This window comes from Aquarana catesbeiana, linkage group LG02, assembly GCF_042186555.1.
Source record: "Aquarana catesbeiana isolate 2022-GZ linkage group LG02, ASM4218655v1, whole genome shotgun sequence".
NCBI lineage: Eukaryota > Metazoa > Chordata > Amphibia > Anura > Ranidae > Aquarana > Aquarana catesbeiana.
The window spans coordinates 524233201-524259652 of record NC_133325.1 but is presented as its reverse complement, the minus strand read 5'-3'; the positions used below and the strand labels follow the sequence as shown (position 1 = coordinate 524259652).

At 42.8% G+C, this 26452-nt stretch overlaps 1 protein-coding gene across 4 annotated transcripts in view; it reads right to left on the bottom strand.

Moving 5' to 3' along the window:
* Nucleotides 1-26452, bottom strand: part of PIK3C2B (phosphatidylinositol-4-phosphate 3-kinase catalytic subunit type 2 beta) — a 1217858-nt gene that overhangs the window by 937848 nt on the left and 253558 nt on the right. For all 4 annotated transcript variants that reach the window (XM_073615832.1, XM_073615830.1, XM_073615833.1 and 1 more), the window contains exon 7: nt 17615-17694. In XM_073615832.1, the coding sequence (XP_073471933.1) occupies nt 17615-17694 (80 nt within the window). The remainder of the gene's footprint in view (nt 1-17614; nt 17695-26452) is intronic.

Here is a 26452-nt window from a genome sequence, read left to right as displayed (position 1 = left end):
AATGTTCCACTGTATCTGTGTTCCCGTGAGTATAGGGGAATACACTGTCCAGTATGAGATGCGGTGATACCGCGATGCATGCAATGTGAGGATGGGCGCAAATGTGACGCATGAGGGAGCGCGTGCTATCCCCAATTAAATTCTGAATGCTTCACATGGTGGCAAGACCGCATTGGAACAAGCCTCTGAAGCAGCTGGTGAAGAGACGCAAAACCGGTCAGGCTATTCCTTGGTCCACCTCTGGATGATGACCATCTGACCCTTACAACACACCCATATGATATGGCGATGTTTATGGGACAGGATTACCGCACTCCACTTAAGGACACTGGTGCTCCTAGGACCTGATAAGTATACCCAATATTTGGATGTAGATTTACCAGACTTCATTGTGTCTGTTACACCTGGATTACAATTTGACCATATCTGGCCAGGGACTTCCTTTACAGCGAGAGGAAGGCCATGGAGGTTTGACTATTATTTGCAGTTGATCAAGCGATCAGACCTATCATATCACTTACAGTAACCCTGGCTATTACACCTCCTCTGGACCGCTGTTTATATTTTTCCTCAACTATTCCATCATTACAGCATTTCATCATTTCGTTTTCCATTCCTCTCTACAGTATGAATTGATAGATCATTTATTGGATCTTGTCAGACACAGACTTCCTTGTGAAGCATCAGAATTCATGGAATTCTTGTATCCACCCACTAGCCACAATTTGGTTTTTATCAAGGGTATTTATATATTCCCCCAATAGGCCACCCAACCCTTGGGATGAAACCACAATATATAAATCTTTACATCCTCTATCTTTATGGTCTCGGTTTGATTTGTGGTTTTTTTTTTTTTTTCTGTCTTTTCCAGGGACTTTTTATGCCAGATAGAAAAAGCCAGGGTCACCCCTCAGTAACAGTACCAGCAGTAAAAACTGTGAGCAACAATAGCTCAGGGCCGTGTGAACAAAATATAAAGATATCTCCTGATCCTAGCCTACCCCCAGAGAAAGAACTGACATTAAAGGACATATTTCTGGCTGTGAATGTATGTAAGATATCATTAAAGGAACTATGATCAGCTGAAGGGAGTAAAGGAGGATCTGACACTGGTAAGACAATTGTTACAAAAAAAAGCAGAAAGAACAGAACTGGAAGGGAGGATAAGCCAGATAGAAGATGATATATTCCCATTGAAAAGTGAGGTTAAAGAAATGAAAGAACAGATGTGCAGATATGCATCAAAAATGGATGAGATGGAGAATAGGCTCCGAAAGGACAATGTGCGGTTGGTGGGGCTGCCTGAAGGGAGCGAGGGTATTAACCCCATTGAGTTCCTAGACAAATGGTTTATCGACCTTTTCGGAAAAGACATTTTTTCAGCTATGTTTTCAATTAAAAGAACACATAGAGTCCCTTTCAGGGCTCCACCACCAGGAGGATACCCAAGGCCACTAGTGGTAAAATTTCTTAATTATAAAGATAAAGTGACACTGCTACGGAAGGCAAGGGAGGCAGGGACTATGCTTTTCAACGGTACCAGGATTTCATTATACCCAGACTTCTCGCTGGAATTGCAGTGGGGTAGAGCAGAGTTTACAGGGATTAAACGTACCCTACAAAAACTTAAGTTGTCCTATGCTCTGCTTTACCCAGCACGGCTACGCTACGGGTAGTAGCACTGGGAGAAACTCAGATCTTAGACCCCCCAGATAGAGTGGGGATATGGCTAAAAGAGAACAAGGAGAAGCTGCAAATAAACTGAGGGGAGGGGGGGGGTGTAAAAGAGGGAAAAGGTTATAATGTTTGAATTTCCTGTGTTTTTATTTTTTGGGGGTTTTTTTGCACAGGGGATTAACAGTGGTAATGGTAAGAGGGAGTTTGAAATTTACATGAAGCTATTTTGGAATTTTTATTATCTGCTTCTTAATTGGTAGTAATGACAAGATGTAACAGAGAATACAATAGTGAGATACGCATAGAGGTCACAATTCAGATACCTTGCGCTGCGTGTTTTTTTTTTCTCTCTTTCCTTCTCTCCTTCTCTCTTTTATGAGCACGAGAGGAGGGTAGGGGGTGACATACACATAAGATGAGTGAGAGTTGGTTTCTTGTCTAAATTAGTGAGAAACGAGTATGGTTTATGAAAAAAAAATTCATTTTTTTTTTTGTTGATAGTGAGGGGGATGGATATGGGAAACAAGTGGTGTGGGAAACAGTCACAAAAAGGCCCCTTAGGGTACACCTAGATAAGTGGAGGGGGGGAGGGGAGGGGAGTTTGGGTGGGGGGACAGAGGAAAAGAATGGGGGGAGATAGAGGAATAAGTTATCTTTTAGTCGAGGAGATACGTAGATGGAACGAAAGATTAATAACGAAGTATATGCTAGAAGATAATATAACTGAAAAATACACTCAGTGGTTGCAACACAGTACATTGGGGATCACTTGCAGTAACAGAAAGATTGTGTTTGATTTTCACACAAAGTTATTTTTGAATACTCACTATTTGCTTAGTAAATTAGAGGTAATAATGAAATATATAACAGATAACACAATAGAGAAATATACACAGACGTTACCAGGGCCGGACTGGGGTTAAAAACCAGCCCTGGAAATAATTTCATACCAGCCCCAGGGACGTAGCGTGGGTTGTCAACACCCAAGGTAAGGCAGGTAAATTGCACCCCTAACCAGCGGACATTTAGAGCTCCCTGAGTCTCTTCCACTCATACTGTATTAAAACTTCCCGACCGCCGCACGACTATGTACGTCCTAGAGTTTGAACGGGGATATCGTTGTTATGGCAGCAGCTAGCTGCCATAACCCCGGTATCCCCGTTTTCGTGCGGCGGCCGGCTTTCAGATAAAAGTGGTCCCTGCGGCGGATTCGGTGGCGGGAGAGGGCCCCCCCCTCCCGCCGCGATCCGGTGCCCTCCGCCGCTTACCGGAGCCGTCGGTAGCGGCGGAGGCGATCGCGTCCTCTGCCGTGGTGTGTATAGAGACGAGTGAGGCCAAGATGGCGCTCACTCGTCTCCATGACACTGCTGGGCGGAAGCGACGTCAAAACGTCACTTCCGTCCACGCCTCTTAAAGGCATATTTTTTCAAATGTCATTTTTCTAAATGACTTTTTTTTTTTTTTTTAATTGCATTTTAGTGTAAATATGAGATCTGAGGTCTTTTTGACCCCAGATCTCATATTTAAGAGGTCCTGCCATGCTTTTTTCTATTACAAGGGATGTTTACATTCCCTGTAATAGAAATAAAAGTGACACAATTTTTTTTTTTTTTTTTTTTTTAAAGTGTAAAAATAAATAAAATATTGTAAAATAAATAATAAAAATAAAAAAAAAATTTTTAAAACCCCCCCTGTCCCGACGAGCTCGCGCGCAGAAGCGAACGCATACGCGAGTAGCGCCCGCATATGAAAACGGTGGTCAAACCACACATGTGAGGTATCGCCGCGACCGGTAGAGCGAGAGCAATAATTCTAGCCCTAGACCTCCTCTGTAGCGCAAAATATGCAACCTGTAGAATTTTTTAAACGTCGCCTATGGAGATTTTTGAGGGTAAAAGTTTGACGCCATTCCACGAGCGGGCGCAATTTTCAAGCATGACATGTTGGGTATCAATTTACTCGGCGTAACATTATATTTCACAATATAAAAAAAAAGTTGGGATAACTTTACTGTTGTTTTATTTTTTTATTCAAAAAAGTGAATTTTTTCCAAAAAAAGTGCGCTTATAAGACCGCTGCGCAAATACGGTGCAAAAAAAAGTATTGCAATGACCGCCATTGTATTCTCTAGGGTGTTAGAAGAAAAACCATATATAATGTTTGGGGGTTCTAAGTAATTTTCTAGCAGAAAAACCTGTTTTAAACATGTAAACACCTAAAATCCAAAACGAGGCTGGTCTTAAAGTGGTTAAACCCCTTATGGTACATTTTAGGACGTACTACTCCTTCTCTTTGTTTTCCTTTCTTTCCCCTTTATCTCTCTCTATCATAATTTCTTGTTTTTTATTCTCTTTTTTTTCCCCTCTCTCATCTCCTTTCTTTCCCCCTCCCTCTTTCTTTCCGGAAAGTGAATGGCAACATGCCCATTTATTGCATAAAATGCTATCTCTCTCTCTCTACACACACATATATACATACCAAGAATGCGTTTACATTCAAGATGGTGCTGATAAGACCAACAAACAGTACAAAATATTACAGCGCACACATACAAAATTGACATTTAAATCCTGCAAGGATATTTAAAAACACCTGAACATATTAAAAAAATATGGGGATTTGGTCACACTATATGGCAGCCCACTTACTGCATCAAAGTACCCCATTTTTAGTGGGTCCTACACTAGTAAAAGAATGAAAGATCCTCAACCATTGTAGATACACTCCTCTTTATGGGAGAACTCCACCCCCCCCCCCCCCCCCATTACCTCTTATTAGTGTCCACCAGTTCATAGGAGGAGTCCCTTCAGTTCTCCCATAAAAGAGGAGTGCATCTCCCATGGTTTAGACCAGCGGCTCTCAACCTTACTAGTGCCGTGCCCCTTTGATAAAATTTCCCAAGTTGTGGGGACCCCTAACAGTGAAATTATTTTCGTAGCGTGGGTTGTCAGCACCCAAGGCAAGACAAGCCATTTTCACCCCTAATGGACATTTAGCGCTAATGACCATTTGGCGCTCCCTGAGTCCCTTCCACTCGTACAATATTGAAACCCCTTATGGTACATTTTAGAATGTACCACTCTCCTTGTTCTCCTTTCTTTCTCTATCCTAATTTCTTGTTTTTTCCCCATCCCTCTCTCTAGCCATCTTTCTTGTTCTTTTTATTATTTTTTCTCTCCCTTTTTGTTTGTTGCTTCCCCTCTTTTCCACTCCCTTCCATGTATTCTCTATTTTTATTCCTTCTCTTGCTACTTGGTGGGAATGGGATGAGTGGCATCCTGGTGGGTAGTTGGGATTAGTGGCAGTGCTGGTGGGGAATTCGGATGCGTGGCAATGCTGGCGGGAGTTCTGATCAGCCAACTTAGGTGCTCTTGATCAAGCTCATCTGCTGATCTGAGAACTGTAGTGGGGACTTTTAATGGCAACTATAATCACAGGTAGCGTTACTCACTGTGTCTTCGACTTTGTGGTGTCTCGTAACAGTGACACCTATGCCGAAATCAGGAGATAGGGTCTCCTCCAGCCCCTCCCACTTCACATTCCTCACCAGTCAGCTGACCTCTAGTCTCTGCCCCCCAGCCATGCAGTGAAATGTATGTGCGGCTGCGAAGAGGCTGAGTGGGCAGCCGCGGGCTCCAGGAACAGCCAAGCTGGGCAGCCGCAGGCTCCAGGGACAGCCCAGGATTCAGTGACCCCTGGCAAATCATTCGACCCCCCCGAGGGGGTCCCGACCCCCAGGTTGAGAACCACTGGTTTAGACACAGTATCTTTCATTCTTTTACTAGTGTAGGACCCACTAATTAAGGGGTACTTTGACGCAGTAAGTGGGCTGCCATATAGTGTGATCAAATCCCCATATTTTATGAATATGTTCAGGTGTTTTTAAATAGCCCTGCAGGATTTAAATGTCATTTTTGTATGTGTGTAAGACACACTACAAAGAGATGGTCAAAGACTACAGACACGATATTGGAGATGGTCAGAGACTGCAGATATGACACAGGAGATGGTCAGAGACTGCAGACATGACACAGGAGATGGTCAGAGACTGCAGACATGACACAGGAGATGGTCAGAGACTGCAGACATGATACAGGGGATGGTCAGAGATTGTGGACATGATACAGGAGATGCTCAGAGACTATGGACATGATACAGGAGATGATCAGAGGCTGCAGACACATTAGAGGAGATGGTCAGGGACTGCAGACATGATACAGGAGATGGTCAGAGAGTGCAGATATGATACAGGAGATGATCAGTGACTGCGGACATGATACAGGAGATGGTCAGGGACTGCAGACATGATACAGGAGATGGTCAGAGACTGCGGACATGATACAGGAGATGGTCAGAGACTGCAGACATGATACAGGAGATGTCAGAGACTGCAGACATGATACAGGAGATGTCAGAGACTGCTGACATGATACAGGAGATGGTCAGGGACTGCTGTGATGATACAGGAGATGGTCAGGGACTGCTGTGATGATACAGGAGATGGTCAGAGACTGTGGACATGATACAGGAGATGTTCAGAGACTGCAGACATAGTACAGGAGATGGGCAGAGACTGCAGACATAGTACAGGAGATGGGCAGAGAATGCATGTATGGCTGAACTCAGTGTAAAAGCGAATAGTAGGGCTGCACCACTCTACTTAAACCAGCTCTTTAAGATCAAGTTAGTAATCCTCCTTTTAAAGTACAACTAAGTGCCAGAAGACAGCAACACATCCAATTTCCAAAATTCAAACGGTCTTACAGTGAAGTGGTCAGGATTAGTGGAGAACAGTAAACAGTTAATGAGTCTGTGAAGCTTCTAGCCTGAATCAGCAGTAAATCATCCAAAAAACATCAAACTGTGCAGAACACACAGAGCTCTGGCTTAATAGTGGAGCTGAAATGGTTAACAGCCAGCCGTGTGTGACCTGTCACTGGACACAGAATGCTGGCTGCAGCATCTCCCAGAGATCTTATCAGTAAGCAGGTTAGGAAGCTAAAAAAGCAAAGAGTATGGAGCCAGACAAGAGGGAGGTAAGGCTGATTGGTAACCTGCACACTGCCCAAAAGGCATAGATTTCTGGATGACACCGGCCGGCCAGCATTACATATGACATTGCTCCCGACGATCTTGTTTTCATTCAGCCAGAGCTCTGTGTGCTGCAGGATTAGTTTTGCTGTGGCTATACCATCCTCTATCTCCTCAGCTTCAGGTACTGTGTATCTCCCCCCCCGATGGCCCCATTCATCCCTGATCCAGCACCTGGGCACATTTAAATGTGGCGGGCTGGAGAGGGGGGGAGGTTACACTGTCTGTTGCACGATGGTTACTTGCTCCTCCGGCCCTCGCTGCTACACATTTCCTCAGCCAGCCCCGCCTCCTGTTCACAGCACAGCTGCTGCCTCTTCTCTCTCAGCTGTTCTTTTAAAAAAAAAAAAGTTCCAGCGCTCCTAGCTGACAGCGGCCCCAGAGCAGGCGGCCTACCGGGAAATTTCTCGCTATCCCGGTAGGCCAGTCCGGCCCTGGACGTTACAATATAGTACACAAAGAATACGTTTTGATTTTAACACAAATATATTTTTAAATAATTATTTTCGATTGCCTTTTATACTTTTCCCGCCTTCACATGCAGGTTAAAATACTTAATATAGGATCTTGGAATGTCAGGGGAATGGGTAGCCCGGTTAAAAGAGCAACAGTATTCTCCACGTTGGAGGGATATGGAACAGAGCTGATCTGTCTGCAGGAAACACACTTAACAAAACAAAGAATTTCACAATTAAAGAATAGGAAATATCAACTTCAGTACCATTCGGTATACTCCTCTTATTCTAGAGGGGTAAGTGTTATGGTAAAAACAGGGGTGGCTTTTTCCCGTAGACAGATCAGCATAGATGAAATGGGTCATTATATTTTTCTTTACTGCTTAATGGAGAATAAAATGTATGTGGTGGCAAATATTTATATCCTTCCACCTTTTAAAATGGATGTTATGTTTAGATTAAATGAATTTGTGCTAGACAAAGAAGATGTACTGGTCATAATAGTGGGAGATTTTAATGAGGTCCTGAATAAAAAGCTGGATAGGCTCCCCGCAGGGGTGCAGGCGGGGCCTACAGAGAACAGTCGATTGAGTCAATTCCTGGGGAAAATAGGGCTATTGGACATGTGGAGAGTGCGAAATCCAAATGTCAAGCAACATTCTTGCTTCTTAAGCTTGTATGCCACGCTCTCCAGGTTAGATATGGCCCTGGGAAATAACAGAGCATTGCAGATTTTAAAAATATAGTATATTTACCAAGAGGGGTCTCAGATCATTCACCTATGGTGTTGACACTGAACTTAAGGGTGAAAAGAGCTCAGAGAGATTGGAAAATAAGCCCACTCTGGTTTGAATTAATAAAGAAAACAGATGAGGTTCTGCCTAAATTAAGAGTGTTTCTATAGTAAAATGAAGGTACAGTCACGCCCGGGATGCTTTGGGATACCTTGAAGGCCTACCTGAGAGGGATTCTGATTCAGCAGGTCGCTAAATTTAATAAGGAATCTAGGGAATGGGTGGAAAACATCCGAAGAGAGGTGTTAGTGGCGGAAAACAATTACGTAATCGTTCCATCCCAGAGAAAAAAGAAATATGGTTAGATAAACAACAAAACTATAAAATGGCAATTACAAGGAAAGTTGAGAATAGACTACTCTTCCAGAAGCAATGTGCTTTTTGGGAGGGTGAAAGCCTGGGAAGAATGCTGGCGCAATTGGTGAAGTCTAATTTCCCCCTCCTCCACCATCTCTACTATTAGGCTAAAAGGAGAAGAGATTACTTCTCTCACCCAGCCCCCCCCCCAGAGATAATGGATACATTTAGTGACTTTTACAAAAAACTTTATACTTTGCAGAGAATGGGGGAGGAGGGAGTAATGGATGACTTCCTGGAGAAACTGGAGATTCCAACCATTACAATAGGAGACAGAGACGAACTGGGAGCTCCAATAACTCTCGTAGAACTCCAACAGGCAGTAGCTGGGATAGCAAATCAAAAATCCCCTGGGCCAGATGGGCTCCCGACGGCGACATTTAAAAACTATGGAGAAATATTGCTCCCGTAGCTGCTTAAAGCACTGAGAGAAGCGGTTATGGTGGTTAAATTACCTGCCTCGATGTTAGAAGCAACTATCATAGTGATACATAAGGAGGGGAAAGATCCGTTGGATACAGCTTCGTATAGACCAATCTCTCTTCTATGCTCGGATGTTAAAATTCTAGCCAAGGCGCTAGCTGCTAGGTTGAATAAAATTGCTTCAAAATTGATTCATCCAGATCAGACGGGGTTCGTTCCAAATAGATCCACTAGTATGAATATCAGAAGGACATTCCTGAATCTACAGACCCCTTCGGAGAACGAGGGATCAAGAGCGGTGTTGTCACTGGATGTGACTAAAACTTTTGAGTGGGGATATGTTTGGCAGATTTTGGGGAAATTTGGGTTTGGTCCTTCCTTTATAGGCTAGATAAAAATGCTTTACAGCGACCCTAGTGCCAGGCTTAGAATAATGAACTCTCGGATAAGATCCGCCTGGAAAGGGGGACGAGACAGGGGTGCCCATTGTCGTCCCTGCTCTTCGCCCTTTGCGATGGAACCTCTAGCTATTTCCATAAGATCATGCCCTGAGATAAGAGGATTCCACCGGAAGACAGGAGAATTAAGAATCTCCCTATATGCGGACGATGTTTTGCTTTTTCTGGGGGATACGGGGCAATCTTTAGTAAAAGCAATGAGTATAGTGGAGGAATTCAGAAAATTTACCGGGTTAGTGATAAATTGGGAGAAATCGGAGCTTTTACCGGTGGACCCTATGAGTGGTCCAACTATATCAGAAATGCCTCAAATAACGGTAGTAGACACATTTAGATACTTGGGGATACTCCTGATGAAAGATCCTAACCAATACATTAGCAAAAACTTAGTACCACTACTGACTAAATGTAAACAAAAAATTAACATTTGGAAGCGGCTCCGTCTGTCGGTAGCAGGTAGATGTAGTTTAATTAAAATTACCTGGATGCCACAATTACTGTACTTACTACATAACTCTCCAGTCTGGATATGCAAGAAATGGTTTAAAAAAATTGAAACCCTTTTTAGAGAGTTAATTTGGAAAGGGGGACAAGCTAGGATCCGACTCTATGCAGCTCCCGATCAGGAGGGGGGCCTGGCGGTACCCCACCCTGAGAGTTATTACCTGTCAGCACAGTTGCAACATCTAATGGGATGCGAGATTCTGGGAGGTGGTACCCCTAATGGGAGAATAATGCTATCTGGAGCCTTGCATAATACAGTTATCGATGCGCTAGAGGCAGATTCCTTCTGCTCTAGAAATTCGATAATAAAAATAATGTAAATATGGAAAATAGTTAAAAACAGATGGGGTATACTAAGTTAACCGAATATACTCCCCTATGAAATAATAGTAACCTGCAGGAAGTGCTCCTGATAGGAAAGGTTAAAGATTAGGAAGTACAGGGTATTAATGGGCTGATACAGTTGTACAATGGTAATAATCTGAAAAGTTTCTTGGACTTGAGGTTGGAATTTAATATCCCACAACATCCATTCTTTAGATACTTACAAGATTCGGCATGCCCTAGAAATCCAGTGTAGGACACAAGTAGTAGAATGGAATAAAACCCCTATTTTCCAAAATAGACTTCAGGCGGGTAACTAAGGGTCTTATCTCGGAGCTATATGGACAGCTATGTAAAGGAGCTACTACTGGACTGGATTGCTGTAAGGATAAAGAGAGATGGGAAACGGATATAAGGGAAATATCACAGGAGCAGTGGAGGATTCTGAAGATGGGACCAAAGGTTTCGGTCTCGCCCTCGCAGAAAGTATCCCATTTGATGCTGATATATAGAGCTTACCACACTCCTAAAAGGCTATTTAAGTATGGGAGAAGAACAGATGACAAATACCCTAGATGCCAGGAGACTGGAGATCTCATCCATATGGTATGGAGATGCCCAAAGTTGTTTCGATACTGGGAGGGGGTTCTTAATACTTTGGGGAGGTTTATGGGATAACTTTGGAGATGGAGGTCGGGCTATGCATATTGGGATATACAGTATCTCACAAAAGTGAGTACACCCCTTACATTTTTGTAAATATTTTATTATATATTTTAATGTGACAACACTGAAGAAATGAAACTTTGCTACAATGTAAAGTAGTGCGTGTACAGCTTGTATAACAGTGTAAATTTGCTGTTCCCCCAAAATAACCCACACAGCCATTAATGTCTAAACCACTGGCAACAAGTGAAAATATCCAAATTGGGCCCAATTAGCCATTTTCCCTCCCCGGTTTCATGTGACTAGTTAGTGTTACAAGGTCTCAGGTGTGAATGGGGAGCAGGTGTGTTAAATTTGATGTTATCGGCTCTCATTCTCTCATACTGGTCACTGGAAGTTCAACATGGCACCTCATGGCAAAGAACTCTCTGAGGATCTGAAAAAAAGAATTGATGCTCTACATAAAGATGGCCTAGGCTATAAGAATATTGCCAAAACCCTGAAACTGTGCTGCAGCACAGTGGCCAAGACCATACACTGGTTTAACAGGACAGGTTCCACTCAGAACAGGCCTTGCCATGGTCGACCAAAGAAGTTGAGTGCACGTGCTCAGCGTCATATCCAGAGGTTGTCTTTGGGAAATAAACATATGAGTGCTGCCAGCATTGCTGCAGAGGTTGAAGGGGTGGGGGGTCAGCCTTTCAGTGCTCAAACCATATGCCGCACACTGCATCAAATTAGTCTGCGTGGCTGTCGTCCCAGAAGGAAGCCTCTTCTAAAGATGATGCAAAAAAAAGCCTTTAAACAGTTTTCTGAAGACAAGCAGACTAAGGACATGGATTGCTGGAACCTATGGTCTGATGAGACCAAGATAAACTTATTTGGTTCAGATAGTGTGTGGCAGCGACCAGATGAGGAGTACAAAGACAAGTGTGTCTTGCCTACAGTCAAACATTATGTGTGTCATGGACTGGGGCTGCATCAGTGTTGCTGGCACTGGGGAGCTACAGTTCATTAAGGGAACCATGAAAGCCAACATGTACTGAAATACTGAAGCAGAGCATGATCCCCTCCATTCAGAGACTGTGCCGCAGGGCAGTATTCCAACATAACGACCCCAAACACACCTCCAAGATGACCACTACCTTGCTAAAGAAGCTGAGGGTAAAGGTGATGGACTGGCCAAGCATGTCTCCAGACCTAAACCCTATTGAGCATCTGTGGGGCATCCTCAAAGGGAAGGTGGAGGAGCGCAAGGTCTCTAACATCCACCAGCTCTGTGATGTAGTCATGGAGGAGTGGAAGAGGACTCCAGTGGCAACCTGTGAAGCTCTGGTGAACTCCATGCCCAAGAGGGTTAAGGCAGTGCTGGAAAATAATGGTGGTCACATAAAATATTGACATTTTGTGCCCAATTTGAACATTTTTTAACTTAGGGGTGTACTCACTTTTGTTGCCAATGGTTTAGACATTAATGTCTGTGTGTTGTGTTATTTTGAGGTAACAGCAAATTTACACTGTTATACAAGCTGTACACTCACTACTTTACATTGTAGCAAAGTGTAATTTCTTCAGTGTTGTCACATGAAAAGATATAATAAAATGTTTACAAAAATGTGAGGGGTGTACTCACTTTTGTGAGATACTGTAGGAAGAAACTAGATGAGAGGAAGTTTATTACAGTAGTAATATTAAGATGCTTATTCCAAGCCAGAAAAATCATTGCGATGAGATGGCTGATGAATACACCCCTGGCACTGAGGGACTGGATTACTGTTATAAATGAGACTATATGTAAAGAAAAAGTAGTTTATACAAAAAAAGGAAATCTTAAGGAATTTGAGAAGATGTGGAGGCCCTAAAAAAGGAGATAGTAAGATTGAAGAACCACTTATGCCCCGTACACACGGTCGGATTTTCCTAAGGAAAATGTGTGATAGGACCTTGTTGTCGGAAATTCCGACCGTGTGTAGGCTCCATCACACATTTTCCATCGGATTTTCCGACACACAAAGTTTGAGAGCAGGATATAAAATTTTCCGACAACAAAATCCGTTGTCGGAAATTCCGATCGTATGTACACAAATCCGACGGACAAAATGCCACGCATGCTCAGAATAAATAAAGAGATGAAAGCTATTGGCCACTTCCCCGTTTATAGTCCCGACGTACGTGTTTTACGTCACCGCGTTTAGAACGATCGGATTTTCCCACAACTTTGTGTGACCGTGTGTATGCAAGACAAGTTTGAGCCAACATCCGTCAGAAAAAATCCTAGGATTTTGTTTTCGGAATGTCCGAACAAAGTCCGACCGTGTGTACGGGGCATAAAAGTATAGTGTTGAAAATAGAACTTATAGATTATATAACTTAGTATAGATATGTCCTTATTTATCCCCTTCAAACGCTAGATGAAGAACTTATGAGAATCGAAAGAAATCTAGAGTGAAACAGTTAATAAATGTATATATATATATATATATATATATATAATGAGATTAACTGCTTAGGGGGGAGGTTGGGAAAGGAGAGAGGGAGGGGGGCAAGGAGTATTGTAATGTTTTGCAATATCAGAGCAGGAAAATATAATTGACAAAATTCTTATTCTTTTCCCCCTGCTTTTATGATGATTGTAATGATTGAATTCTGCATTTCAAAAAAATTGAAGAATAATTTATAAAAAAAAAAAATATATAAATATGGATGTACCATGATGCAGGGGTGGAAGGCTGCCGCACACCGATGGGGTCCTTGGAGTCAGTGTTTGTTGTGGGGAATGACCATGAGCACTGCAGTGTCAGCCACCTTTAAACGCATTTCACTCAATAAGTCCATTGGGTGTGAGGGTGCGGTCCCAGGGAGGGGACTGTCACTGCGGTGCTCATAGTTGTGCTATGTGGCAGACGTGGACTCCAGCAACAGTACCGGTGTGTGGTGGTCTTTTAACCCCACTTTGAATTCATGAACTTGGCAGTTTAGCTTGACTTCCAGGACCTGGTGTTTGAGAGGCAGTTGGGAACAGCAGAGAGGAATCTGTTATCTTCCAAATGGTTGTAACATGCCCTAAAAGGTGGTTTTGGCCTTTAAAAAAAAAAAAATTACTATTATTTTGAAAGGGATAATGTGAAGATTTCCTTTCAAGGACCATTGCAATAGGATGACAAAAAAAACCCACACAGGCTATGTTCTCTCCCTGTGCCTGTGTAGGTTTCCTCTGGGTACCGCAGGTTTCCTCCCACACTACAAAGACATGCTGGCAAGTCAATTGGATCCTGTCTAAATTGGCCCTAGTATGTGTATGCATGAATGCGAGTTAGGGACCTTAGATTGTAAGCTCTTCGAGGGCAGGTATTGATGTGAATGTACAGTATATGTGTGTGTATATATATATATATTAGTGTGTGTGTATAAATATATATATAAATAATTGTGTGAAACGCTGCGTAAATTGGCAATGCTTAAAAAGTACCTGTAATAAATAAATGTTATGTAAAAAAAAAAAAAAAAAGTTTCAGACACCAGGAGGTGGGCATTTCAGTCATGTGACCACTGTGATGGGCTGTCACAGCAGTCACATGATTGGAAAGCTCCTGATTGCAATAGCGATCAGGAGCTTTCTGTTACCAGCCAGTAACTGTGCCAAGAGCAGGGTGCACATATGCTCACAGCCAGCGTGAAGAGGCTAAAACACCCCTAACTGAGCATTTTTTTTTTTCGGAGTGGCTTGTTTAACCCACTTCAGCCCCGGAAGAATTCACTCCCTTCCTGACCAGAGCACTTTTTGCGATTCGGCACTGCGTTGCTTTAACTGACAATTGCGTGGTCATGCGACGTGGCTCCCAAACAAAATTGATAACCTTTTTTCTCCCCACAAATAGAGCTTTCTTTTGGTGGTATTTGATCACCTCTGCGGTTTTTATTTTTTGCGCTATAAACAAAAAAAGAGTGACAATTTTGAAAAAAACGCATTATTTTTTACTATAATAAATATCCCCCAAAAATATATAAAAAAAACTATTTTTTTCCTCAGTTTAGGCCAATACGTATTCTTCTACATATTTTTGGTAAAAAAAAAAAAATCGCAATAAGCGATTATTGATCGGTTTGCGCAAAAGTTATAGTGTTTACAAAATAGGGGATAGTTTTATGGCATTTTTATAAAAAATTTTTTTTTTTTTTTTTTTTTATGGCAGCGATCAGCAATTATTATTTTAATTTTATTATTTATTATTATGGCGGACACATCGGACATTTTTGGGACCATTGTCATTTATACAGCAATCAGTGCTATACAAATGCACGGATTCCTGTGTAAATGACACTGGCAGTGAAGGGGTTAACCACTAGGTGGCAGTGTAGGGGTTAAGTGTGTCCTAGGGGCGTGTTTCTAACTGTGAGGGGCATATGGCTGTGTGTGGCACGTCACTGATCTCTGCTCCGATGACAGGGAGCAGAGTTCAGTGACACGGTCACTAGGCAGAACAGGGAGATGTTTGTTTACATTAGCATCTCCTCGTTCTTCCTCTCCGTGAGGCGATCGCGGGTATCCCTGTGGCGATCGAGTCCGCAGGACCCGCGACCCGACTCACGGAGCCTGCCGCGCGCCCGCTGGCCGCCTCTTAAAAGGGAATGTACAGGTACATGATTCTGCCTGTACAAGCCCTTCTGCCGCAGTATATCTGCGTGAGGCAGTCGGCAAGCGGTTAAAGTATGATTATATTCAATGAGTGCAGGGGTTTTGATTGTTGAAAATGTATTTAGATAGATGTATTTAGATTGCTGTTTCAATACTAATGTTGAGTGTTGATCATACCCTATTTTCATATTACTGTATTGTACACTACTATGGAGTAACAGTAAGACATACCTGCTTCATTTATGGTCGTGTACCATGTTATTGCTCTGAAGCTGTCTGTTCTACACTCACAGCCACTTTATTAGCTACACCTTGCTAGTACTGGGTTGGACCCCCTTTAGCCTTCAGAACTGCCTTAATTCTTTGTGGCATATATTCAACAAGGTGTTGGAAACATTACTCAAAGATTTTGGCCCATGTTGCCAAGATAGCATCACGCAGTTGCTGCAGATGTCGGCTGCACATTCATGAGGCGAATCTCCATTCCACCACATCCCAAAGGTGCTCTATTGGATCAAGATATGGTGACAGTGAACTCATTGTCATGTTCAAGAAACCAGCTTGAGATTATTTGAGTTTTGTGACATGGTGCATTATCCTGCTGGAAGCAGCCATCAGAGGATGGGTCCACTGTAGTCATAAAGGGATGGACATGGTCAGAAACAATACTCAGGTAGGCCATGGCATTTAAACGATGCTCAATAGGTACTAAGGGGCCCAAAGTGTGCCAAGAAAATATCCCCAGCACGGTTACACCACCAGCCTGAACCATTGATACTAAGCAGGATGGATTCATGTTGTTTAAGCCAAATTCTGACCCTACCATCTGAATGTCACAGCTGAAATTGAGACTCCTTAGACCAGGCAACGTTTTTCCAATCTTCAATTGTCCCATTTTGGTGAACCTGTGCGAATTGTAGCCTCATGTTCCTGTTCTTAGCTGACAGGTGTGGCACCCGGTGCGGTCTTCTGCTGCTGTAGCCTATCTGCTTCAAGGTTTAATGTGTTGTGTATTCTGTATACCTTTTTTTGTAACAAGTGGTTATTTAAGTTACTGTTGCCTTTCTATCATCTCAAACCAGTCTGCCAATTCTCTTCTGACACCAACAAGGCATTTTCGTCCACACAACTGCCGCTCACTATAAATTTTCTCTTTTTCAGACCATTCTCTGTAAACCCTAGAGATGGTTGTGCATGGAAATTCCAGTAGATCAGTGCTTTATGAAATACGCAGACCAGTCCCATCTGGGACCAACAACCATGCCACGTTCAAAGTCGCTTAAATCCCCTTTTTTCCCCCATTCTGATGCTCGGTTTGAACTTCAGCAAGCTGTCTTCACCACGTCCAGATGCCTAAATGCATTGAGTTGCTGCCATGTAATTGGTTGATTAGCAATTTGTGTTACCAAGCAATTGAACAGTTGTACCTAATAAAGTGGCCGGAGAGTGTATGTTTTACCTAGTTTTCAATTAAAAAAAAAAAAAACTCTTATTTAAAAAAAGAAGGGATAACCTAATTGTCACATTTCCATTAAAGTGGATGTAAACCCGAAATTTTTTTTTTTTTTTTTTGGATGTCATAATGTAGAGTATAAGATTTCCTATCATTTGAGCCCAGTCTTGCCACAAAGAGTTAATCCAGCTCTGAGCAATCCTCTTTTATTGTTCGGTGAGATAAAACTTGACAAACAGAGAAAAACTTTGTCAAATCCCCCTTGCTGTGAGTGACAGGTGATTTACATATCTTGTGCACTAGCCTAAGACATGCATTATTTTTTAATTCCCTCCCCCACACCTTTCTTCAGCAGCTCTGCAAGGATTGGCTGTTCCACACCTCAGTATGATTTGGCATGCTGAAGTCATGTGGTTACTTTCCTGTCTTTTCACTGGATGTTAGTGATCATAGCAGAAGTTCAGTGTAAGAAATACACAGGAGAAAATGCATATTGACAAGGGGAGTGTAGAGGTGGGCGGGGAGTCTACTGACATCCAGACTCCACCCACCGAGCTCCAGACAACAGACCCACCCACAGAATCTGCAGTTTTTCGGGTCTCATAACAGACAGAGGGGAGAGATTTGACAGGTAAAGATACATGCAGGAGGCATGTATATCCTTATAGATAACCCCTATGGCAGTAGTTTAGAAAGGATGACATTGGGTTTACATCCACTTTAAAAACTATGCTTAGGTTGTAAACTGTTTCATATTCCTGCTTTTGATCTGGTACCTGGTGATTGTCTGCTTGACAGGTCTCTCCTGAAGATGCACATGATGATTCAGAGTAGAAGGGCTTTGTATGTCATTGACCTGGGAAAAGAAACATTTTATTTATATATAAATGTAAAAGTTTCAAGGCAGCAAGTTTTTTTTTTTTTTTTTTTTTTTAAAACAGTTATCAAAAAACAAAATTTGCAATGGTTAAGTAAGTTTAAGGTCCCATCATTTACACATCTGCATGTTGTAGAAGCAATACAAGGCAGTGCACTGTAAATGCATTGTGCCTTCTAGATGCATTTTACAAATTACCATTGAACTGTTTAACCACCTTTGACCCCTTCCTTCCCAGTCGAGTTTTCAGCTTTCAGTGCTCTCACACTTTGAATGACAGTTACTCAGTCATGCTACACTGTACCCAATTTTTTTTTATCATTTTGTTCACACAAATAGAGCGTTCTTTTGGTGGTTTTTATTCACTACTGGGTTTTATATTGTTTGTGATACAAGCGAAAAAAAGCGAAAAAGTTTGAAAAAAAAAAATAAATATTTTCTACTTTGTTTTAAAAAAAAAAAATCACATAAAATCAAATTTCGTCATAAATTTAGGCCAGAATGTATTCTGCTGCATATCTTTGGTAAAAAAACAAATCCTGATAAGTGTATAATTAGTTTGTGTAAAAGTTATAGTGTCTACAAGCTATGCTACGTATCACTGAAAATTGATCAGTCCTGATGTACTGATTGCCTATCTCATTTCTTGAGACCCTAAAATTTCAGGACAGTACAAATACCCCCCCAAATGACCTTTTTTTTGTCAAGATGACTGTCCAAGGTATTTAGTAAGAAGCATAGTGAGTTTTTTGAAGTTGCTGTTTTTTGCCCACAATTGTTTGGAAAATAAAGTTTTTTTTTTTTTCCCACAAAATTGTCATATTAACAAGTTATTCCTCACACATGGCATAAACTTGCAATTACACCCCAAAATACCGTATTTATCGGCGTATAACACACACGTTTTTCCCCTAAAAATAGGGGGCAAATCACGGGTGTGTGTTATATGCCGATAGTGTACCTCAGATGGGAAGGAGGGGGAAGAGCGCTGATATCTCGTTTACTTGGCTCTAACTCAGCTCTCACTTCACACACAGTCCCGCCTCCGCCACGGGCATTGGACCAGTGTTCTGTCTATCACAGGAGCTGGTCCAATGCCAATGGCGGAGTCAGGACTGTGTATGTGACTGCCGACTGAGAGCCGAGTATACAGGAGATGACGGCTCGGTGATTTGATGCACTGCATTGATGAGAGATGGTGAGGCTGCAGATGGGCATTAATCAGGCAGCAGCATTGATGTGATACCACATGTGAGACTTTTCCACAGCCTGGCCACATACAGAGGGCCAACATCCAAGTAACACCGTCCGGCCCTATTACATTTTTGAAGGCCCTGGAGCACCAGGACAATGGAAATACCCACAAAACTACCCCGTTTTGGAAAGCAAACACCCCATCGTATATTCTACGAGTCATGATGAGTCTTTTGAACATGTCATTTTTTTCCGCAAGTTTCTGGAAAATGCGGGGGGAAAAAAATTAAGTAATTTTGTTTTTTTTTTTACACAAAGTTGTTATTTCTAACACATAGCATTTGCATACCAAGAATGACACCCTAAAATACATTCTGCTACTCCTCCTGAGTATGGCGATACCACATGCACTTTTCCACAGCCTGGCAATATACATAGGTCCAACGTGCAAGTAGCACCTTCAGGCTTCGAACACATAGCCTGTACATACCAAGAATTACACCCCAAAATAAATTCTCTGCTAAGCAAAGGGTAAAAAAAGGGATTACCTGTGGTTTTAGCTGGCAGGAATACAGTCCCAGCACAGGCAAAGCACTGGTCCAGACAGCCAGAGGAACTGTCCAGGCAGCAGGCAGAGATATGCCAAAGTATTGGGCCAGGCAGTAGGCAAGAACATAAGGTCCATAGGCATGACCAGGTCAGGTGGCAGGCAGAGGCATGGCCAGTCCAGGTGGCAGGCAGAGGTATGGTCAGTTCAGGTGGCAGCAGGAAGCACTATAAGGCTTAGGGCCACGGTCAGGTAAAACCTAGGGATAGGGGTAGAGGCTTCTTTCCACCCAAATCTCTTCAAAACCTCTGAGTCTCCAGACCCCAATCCGAGAAAACAAAAACCTGGAGGAAAAAGGTTTTCTCCACTCAGAAAATCTATTCTGGAGCCCCTCACATATGTGAGACTCCTGTGCTGTCTTGAATCCCACTAAAAGAGTGGTAGGTAGGGCAAATGATCAGTTCAGGAGGCAGGCAAAAAGTATGGTTATTTAACAGGCCAAGGTCAATTCACGTGGAAGGCAGAGGCATAGTCGATAAACAGTCCAGGTCATACACAGAAATAGATAGTGGAAACTGGAAAAATATCTTCACTTCACTAAACTAATAGTGCAGTGGAGTGTGATTGATTTGATAGCACTCTCCAATACAGAGGCCTGGCTGGGAGGGACACTGGGGACAGTAGTATCGGGAGTCACCACGAATTACTTGATCATACACATTTTTTGGGGGGTTTGCGGCCTGTTTGGGTAAGAGAGGGGATATTGGGGAAGTGCCTTTCATGAAATTTGAAATTTTAGAAAAATAACATATGAATTGAACAGGGCTAGCTGGATCAAATAAATGGCGACCTTCTTATACCAAAACAGTGATCTCCTGGTGGCCAAGTAGGGCTGCATCAGCTGGTCATTCATATAACCCCCCACCCCCAATGGATAGGTTATATTCCTGTACTAATTTTGGCTTCTGGATGGGACCTCGTCTTAACTGAAGTTCCACCAAGGTGTCATGTATTGTGGAAAGGATGTAGACGTCTCTTATCTCTTCACTTTAGGGCTAGTACCTATTCATTCCCCATACTGGCTGGCTCCCCCCCCCCCCGTTTCATCTTCGTGGTGACCAATCTCTGTGGGAGGCCCTTGCGGTTGGTCCGCGCTGTCCCACAGGCCAGAGTCTTCTTCAGGAAGAGATGGCTGGAAAAGTGGGAGACTTGCGTAGAAATTATCTACATATAGGTGGTAACCCTTCCCGGACAGAGGTTCTATCAGTTGCCACTTGCCCCTATATAGGTAGGGCATCCAGGGCGGTTTAGCTGACCGTTTTTCCCTCATACATTTTGAAATCCTAAGTATAACCTGTGGCCCTGTTGCATGCCTTACTTGGCCCGTTTACTAGGGAGGTATTGCTTGATGCCAAGTCTTCTGGTGAAGTGGACTAGGGATTCATCCACACAAATAATTATATTGGGGGTAAACATTTGCTTGAAGCTAGAGCCAAAAAAATTAGGGGCCAAATTTTTAATAATTTGTAATAATCAGGATGATTTTGAGGGAGGAGCTGGGCATTATTATTGAAATATTAAAATTTAATTTTCATTTTGTAACGGGTTCTGGGCATCAAAGAAGGGTAGACTGGCATATGATGGATAGGTTGGGTAAACCAGTAGGCATGGAGTTATATTTTTTTTTTTTTTTTGGCAGTCCCATGTTCAGGGTTAGTCCAGGGAAAATGTTTAATTTTTCCACGGTGAGGGGTTTCCAAACAGAAGGGCGGGCATAAGAAGAAACGGGATTGATGGCAATATGTTGGCTGGCGTACAGATTACACTGCTCCACAATGTAATTCAGCGGATCACCCGTGAAAAAACAATGGAAATAATAAATTGGGGTTACATTTTCTGTTTGTATCTGAGAGCCTGGCTGCGCTCTAAGGGGGAATTACAGGTTCTGCCGAAGTAGGGGGCAGCCATGTAGGATAGAATATCTGTGAGGCTAGTATGGGCCCTGCCTCATTGTGGATGGGACGCCCCATTACAAGCATCTGGGAATGTTGCCCTGCTTGTGACTGCACAAAGACTTGCAGAACTGCTGGTGGATGCCTGTCTTATCTTGGAGTGCTGTGCTGCTGGTGGATGCCACAGGATTTATAGCGCTGCTGGTGGATGCCACAGGATTTATAGCGCTGCTGGTAGATGCCTGCTCCTCCTCAAATCTTCTGAGCCTCTTTGTTAGGATTCTCTGGAAAGCCTCCTCGCTGCTGAATCATTTTTAAGCTTTGTTGACAGATCAGTGGGACAGATGTGAGCTGATGTCGATCACTGGGACAGATGTGCGCCGATGTCCACTATGACAGATGTGCGCCGATGTCCACTATGACAGATGTGCGCCGATGTCCACTATGACAGATGTGCGCCGATGTCCACTATGACAGATGTGCGCCGATGTCCACTATGACAGATGTGCGCCGATGTCCACTATGACAGACGTGCGCCGATGTCCACTATGACAGACGTGCGCCGATGTCCACTATGACAGATGTGCGCCGATGTCCACTATGACAGATGTGCGCCGATGTCCACTATGACAGATGTGCGCCGATGTCCACTATGACAGATGTGCGCCGATGTCCACTATGACAGATGTGTGACAGGTGTTTTTTACTGTGACAGGACACTCTTTGGGGACACTAGCTGGATGATCAGTGTGTAAAAAGCTGTAAAAACAGCTCAAACCTCACTGATCCCCGACTCTCCTTCTCCTCACTGACAGGCTCTGTGTGAGGAGAAGCAGAGCCGATTGCCATTACAACGGCTCTGTTTACATTACATTACATATTAAAAAAGAAAGAATTGAATGATTGAAAAGAAGGGGAACTGTGAAGGATATCCTGCAGCTAAGCACTATAACCCTGACATAGGGCACAAAAGATATAAACAAAAATAGGAGTGCAGTGCCGGATAATAAACCAATAATAAAGTGTGTATAATGTGTATGATTACAATGTATACAATAAGTCTATAATGTATCATATGTGAACATAATCAAATACAAAAAACATCCAGTAGAAAATAGTCCATATGTGATTACTCCATTAGCAAAAATACGTGCATTTAAACACAAAATGTGACAATAAAACGTTCATAAGTGAAAGTATCCAAACGAAGAAATTTCCAGTGCAAAACCCAGGGTTTATGTTTTCCACCACTCGTGCTGCCCGTCACCTTTTAATAAACAATGGAGGCTTACCAAAAAGCCTGCGACCGCCCCTATTCAGGGGGGTCAAATCAGGCTTGGTAGAAACAACAGGAACACTGTTGAGATCTCATGGACCTCCCTCACAGGTGACCGGCTGGCATGAATGAAGAGCACCTTCCATGGCATGCTCCCAGGAGACAGACGCTGTACATCGATGGATGAACACTTTCACAGCGTTCAGTGGATTTTCCAAGAAGGGAGAAAGAAAAAAACTCCAATAGTGCAGTTTGATGGTTTATTTAAAATATCAAAAGTTCCAATATATAAAACGTTCCTTGCAAGGATAAAAGTAAAAAAGCTCCACTAGTATCTTTAAAAACAAATCGCGCATGCACAGTGCGTGTATACGCGACGACCCTACGACCATTTCGTCACAACTAACGTCCTCAGGCGTACCCCTGAAGGCGTCAGTTGTGACGAAACGGTCGTAGGGTCAAGATTTCCATGCATTAGAGAGTTCCGCCATTATTGTGTTATTAGTAAGTTAGCGCTGCACTTTTTTGTTTTTTTCTCATGCCGACATTTACTTGTGTTGAATGCCAATGTAAAGCAGCATGTCCTGGCTCTTTCTTTCTGTGGTGCAGCTAGGGATGTGCTCACATACACCATACAAGCACTGATTGCTGTTAGAAAGATCTCAAAGCTGCAGCATGAGGAGGAATAATTCTAATACTGAATTACAACAGAGTACAGTATGTACAGTCAAGTCCATAAATATTGGGACATCGACACAATTTTAATCTTTTTGGCTCTATACACCACCACAATGGATTTGAAATGAACAAGGTTTGCTTTAACTGCAGACTTTCAGCTTTAATTTGAGGGTATTCACCAAATCAGGTGAACTGTGTAGGAATTACAACAGTTTGTATATGTGCCTCCCACTTTTTAAGGGACCAAAAGTAATGGGACAGATTAACAATCCATCAAACTTTCACTTTTTAATACTTGGTTGCAAATCCTTTGCAGTCAATTACAGCCTGAAGTCTGGAACGCATAGACATCACCAGACGCTGGGTTTCATCCCTGGTGACGCTCTGCCAGGCCTCTACTGCAATTGTCTTCAGTTCCTGCTTGTTCTTGGGGCCTTTTCCCTTCAGTTTTGTCTTCAGCAAGTGAAATGCATGCTCAATCGGATTCAGGTCGGGTGATTGACTTGGCCATTGCATAACATTCCACTTCTTTCCCTTAAAAAACTCTTTGGTTGCTTTCGCAGTATGCTTCGGGTCATTGTCCATCTGCACTGAAGTGCCGTCCAATGAGTTCTGAAGCATTTTGCTGAATATGAGCAGATAATATTGCCCAAAACACTTTAGAATTCATCCTGCTGCTTTTGTCAGCAGTCACATCAATAAATACAAGAGAACCAGTTCCATTGGCAGCCATACATGCCCATGCCATGACACTACCACCACCATGCTTCACTGATGAGGAGGTATGCTTTGGATCATGAGCAGTTCCTTTCCTTCTCCATACTCTTCTCTTCCCATCACTCAAGGTACAAGTTGATCTTGGTCTCATCTGTCCATAGGATGTTGTTCCAGAACTGTGAAGGCTTTTTTTTTTTTTTTTTTTTTTTTTCACCACTTCAGTGAAAATTTTTCTGAGAGACGTTGTATCAACTTTGGAGATCAAAACTTATCCCCTCTCATTTTTCACATCATTGTGGCTGATATTCAACTTATCTTTATTACTCCTAATCATTTTAATTTAAAATATATAAAAAAGAAAATTTCTCCAACCGAACAGATAGTATAAAACACCACATGTACAATCTACAACTGTATCCACAAAACATTTTGCCCTCTATTTCCTCTTCATACCTCCCCTCCCCCCATCACTCCATTCACCTCCACCCTCCTCCCACCCCATGCACACACCACCCATTCTACCTAGTGCTCTTATACCTATCCAATCCATTCATACTCCAGCCATAACTTTCATATGTTCTTATATTTTTTTAGACTACCTCTCTTTCTATACCAGAATTCCTCCTTTATAATCATATCTTTAACCTCTTTTCTCCATTCTCCTACTGTTGGGGTTCTTTCGCCTGCCACTTCCGTGCTATGATTTTCCTTCCCTGAAACAGGCATCTTATAATTGCGGTCTGGGTATCTTTCAGCATATCGTTTTTCTCCAACAAACTCAGAAGACAGGTTCTAGCCTCCATGTCCAATGAAGACCCAAATACCGTGTTAATTTCCTCCACTAATTTTTCCCAGTACCTATACAACTTGGGACATCGGCAGAACATATGTATCAGATCTCCTCTCCCGTCTCCACAGCGTCATCTCGCGTCCTGCCTCTTCCCAAATCTAAATAATTTTTCTGGTGTATAGTAGAGTCTATAAATCAAATACAAATGGGAGACCCCCTGTGATGGTGACAGAGATATCCTTGGCCCTAATGCCAGAATAAACTTCCACTGTTCCTCCATTATTGAGCCAACCTCTACCTCCCATTTAGTTCCATTCCTAGCCTCCACTTCCCCCTCCTGCCCCGCCTTATTTATACTCCTGTACATTTCTGAGATCAGCCCTTTAGATCCCCTAGTATTTACCAGTTTCCTTAACAAGGGCATTTCGCTCCACTATCTCCTTACCACTAAATTGTACCTCCAGGGCATGTCTCACTTGCAAGCAGCCAAAAAACAACCTGTTGGGCACTGCAAACTCCTCTCTTATCTCTTGAAACTATTTCAACCTCCCTGCCCTATACGGTTGCACCAAGCAGTGGATACCTCTCCTATCCCATTCTTCTATTTTCCCCATCACATTAAGCTCTTTCAAATTTTTGTTGTTCCATATCGGAGAAAACTCAGAAAACCCAGTATATCCCAATACAGCCTTTACCATCTTCCAGCACCTAATCATTAGCTGAGTTGTAGGGCAGCTATGCCCGAAAAGCTCAGCCTCCACTGCTTCCACCACTGTATCGTGACTGATGTTATACATCCATATACTATTTCCTCCTACCCTTTCTTCAGGCAGGTTGCTACCTCTCAAACTGTACTTGGGCTGCAAGAAAGTAACTCCAGGCCTCCCGCCTCTCTCGGCCGCCGTATTGCCTTTAGGCCAATCCTTGCCACTCCGTTTTTCCAAATGAGTTCCCTAAACAAACTATCCAGTTTCTTAAACCAATGTTTTGGAATCCAAACGGGGGAATTGTGTAGTACAAATAAAATTTGCGGTATCCATATCATCTTAATAAGGTTACATCTACCGGCGACCAAGAGAGGAAGGCCACCCCACACCCGGCACTTCTGTTTTAACTTTACTATTATTGCCTGTTTACCATTAGTGCCTACATTGCCTGTTATGTATTGCCCTGGGTCTTTTGTTAAGTTTACCCCTAAGTACCTCATTTGGTTTACAATTTTTATTGAGTTCACCTGTCTCGGGAGCGGATTTACCAAGGGGTCTACTGGCAGAAGGGCTGATTTATCCCAATTTATTCTCAAACCCGAAAAGCGCCCAAATTCTTTAATCAGTTTCATGGCAGCTAGCAAAGAGGCTTGTGTGTCTTCCAAGAATAACAGGATATCGTCCGCATACACTGTGACTTTCTCCTCTACGCCCCTTCTTTTAAAACCCTGGAATTCTTGCGACGTTCTTAGACCGACTGCCAAAGGCTCCAATGCAAGAGCGAAGAGCAGGGGCGATAATGGGCACCCCTGCCTCGTCCCCCTCCCTAACTGGAAGCATTCGGAGCACTCGCCATTGACCCCAACTCTGGCTCTT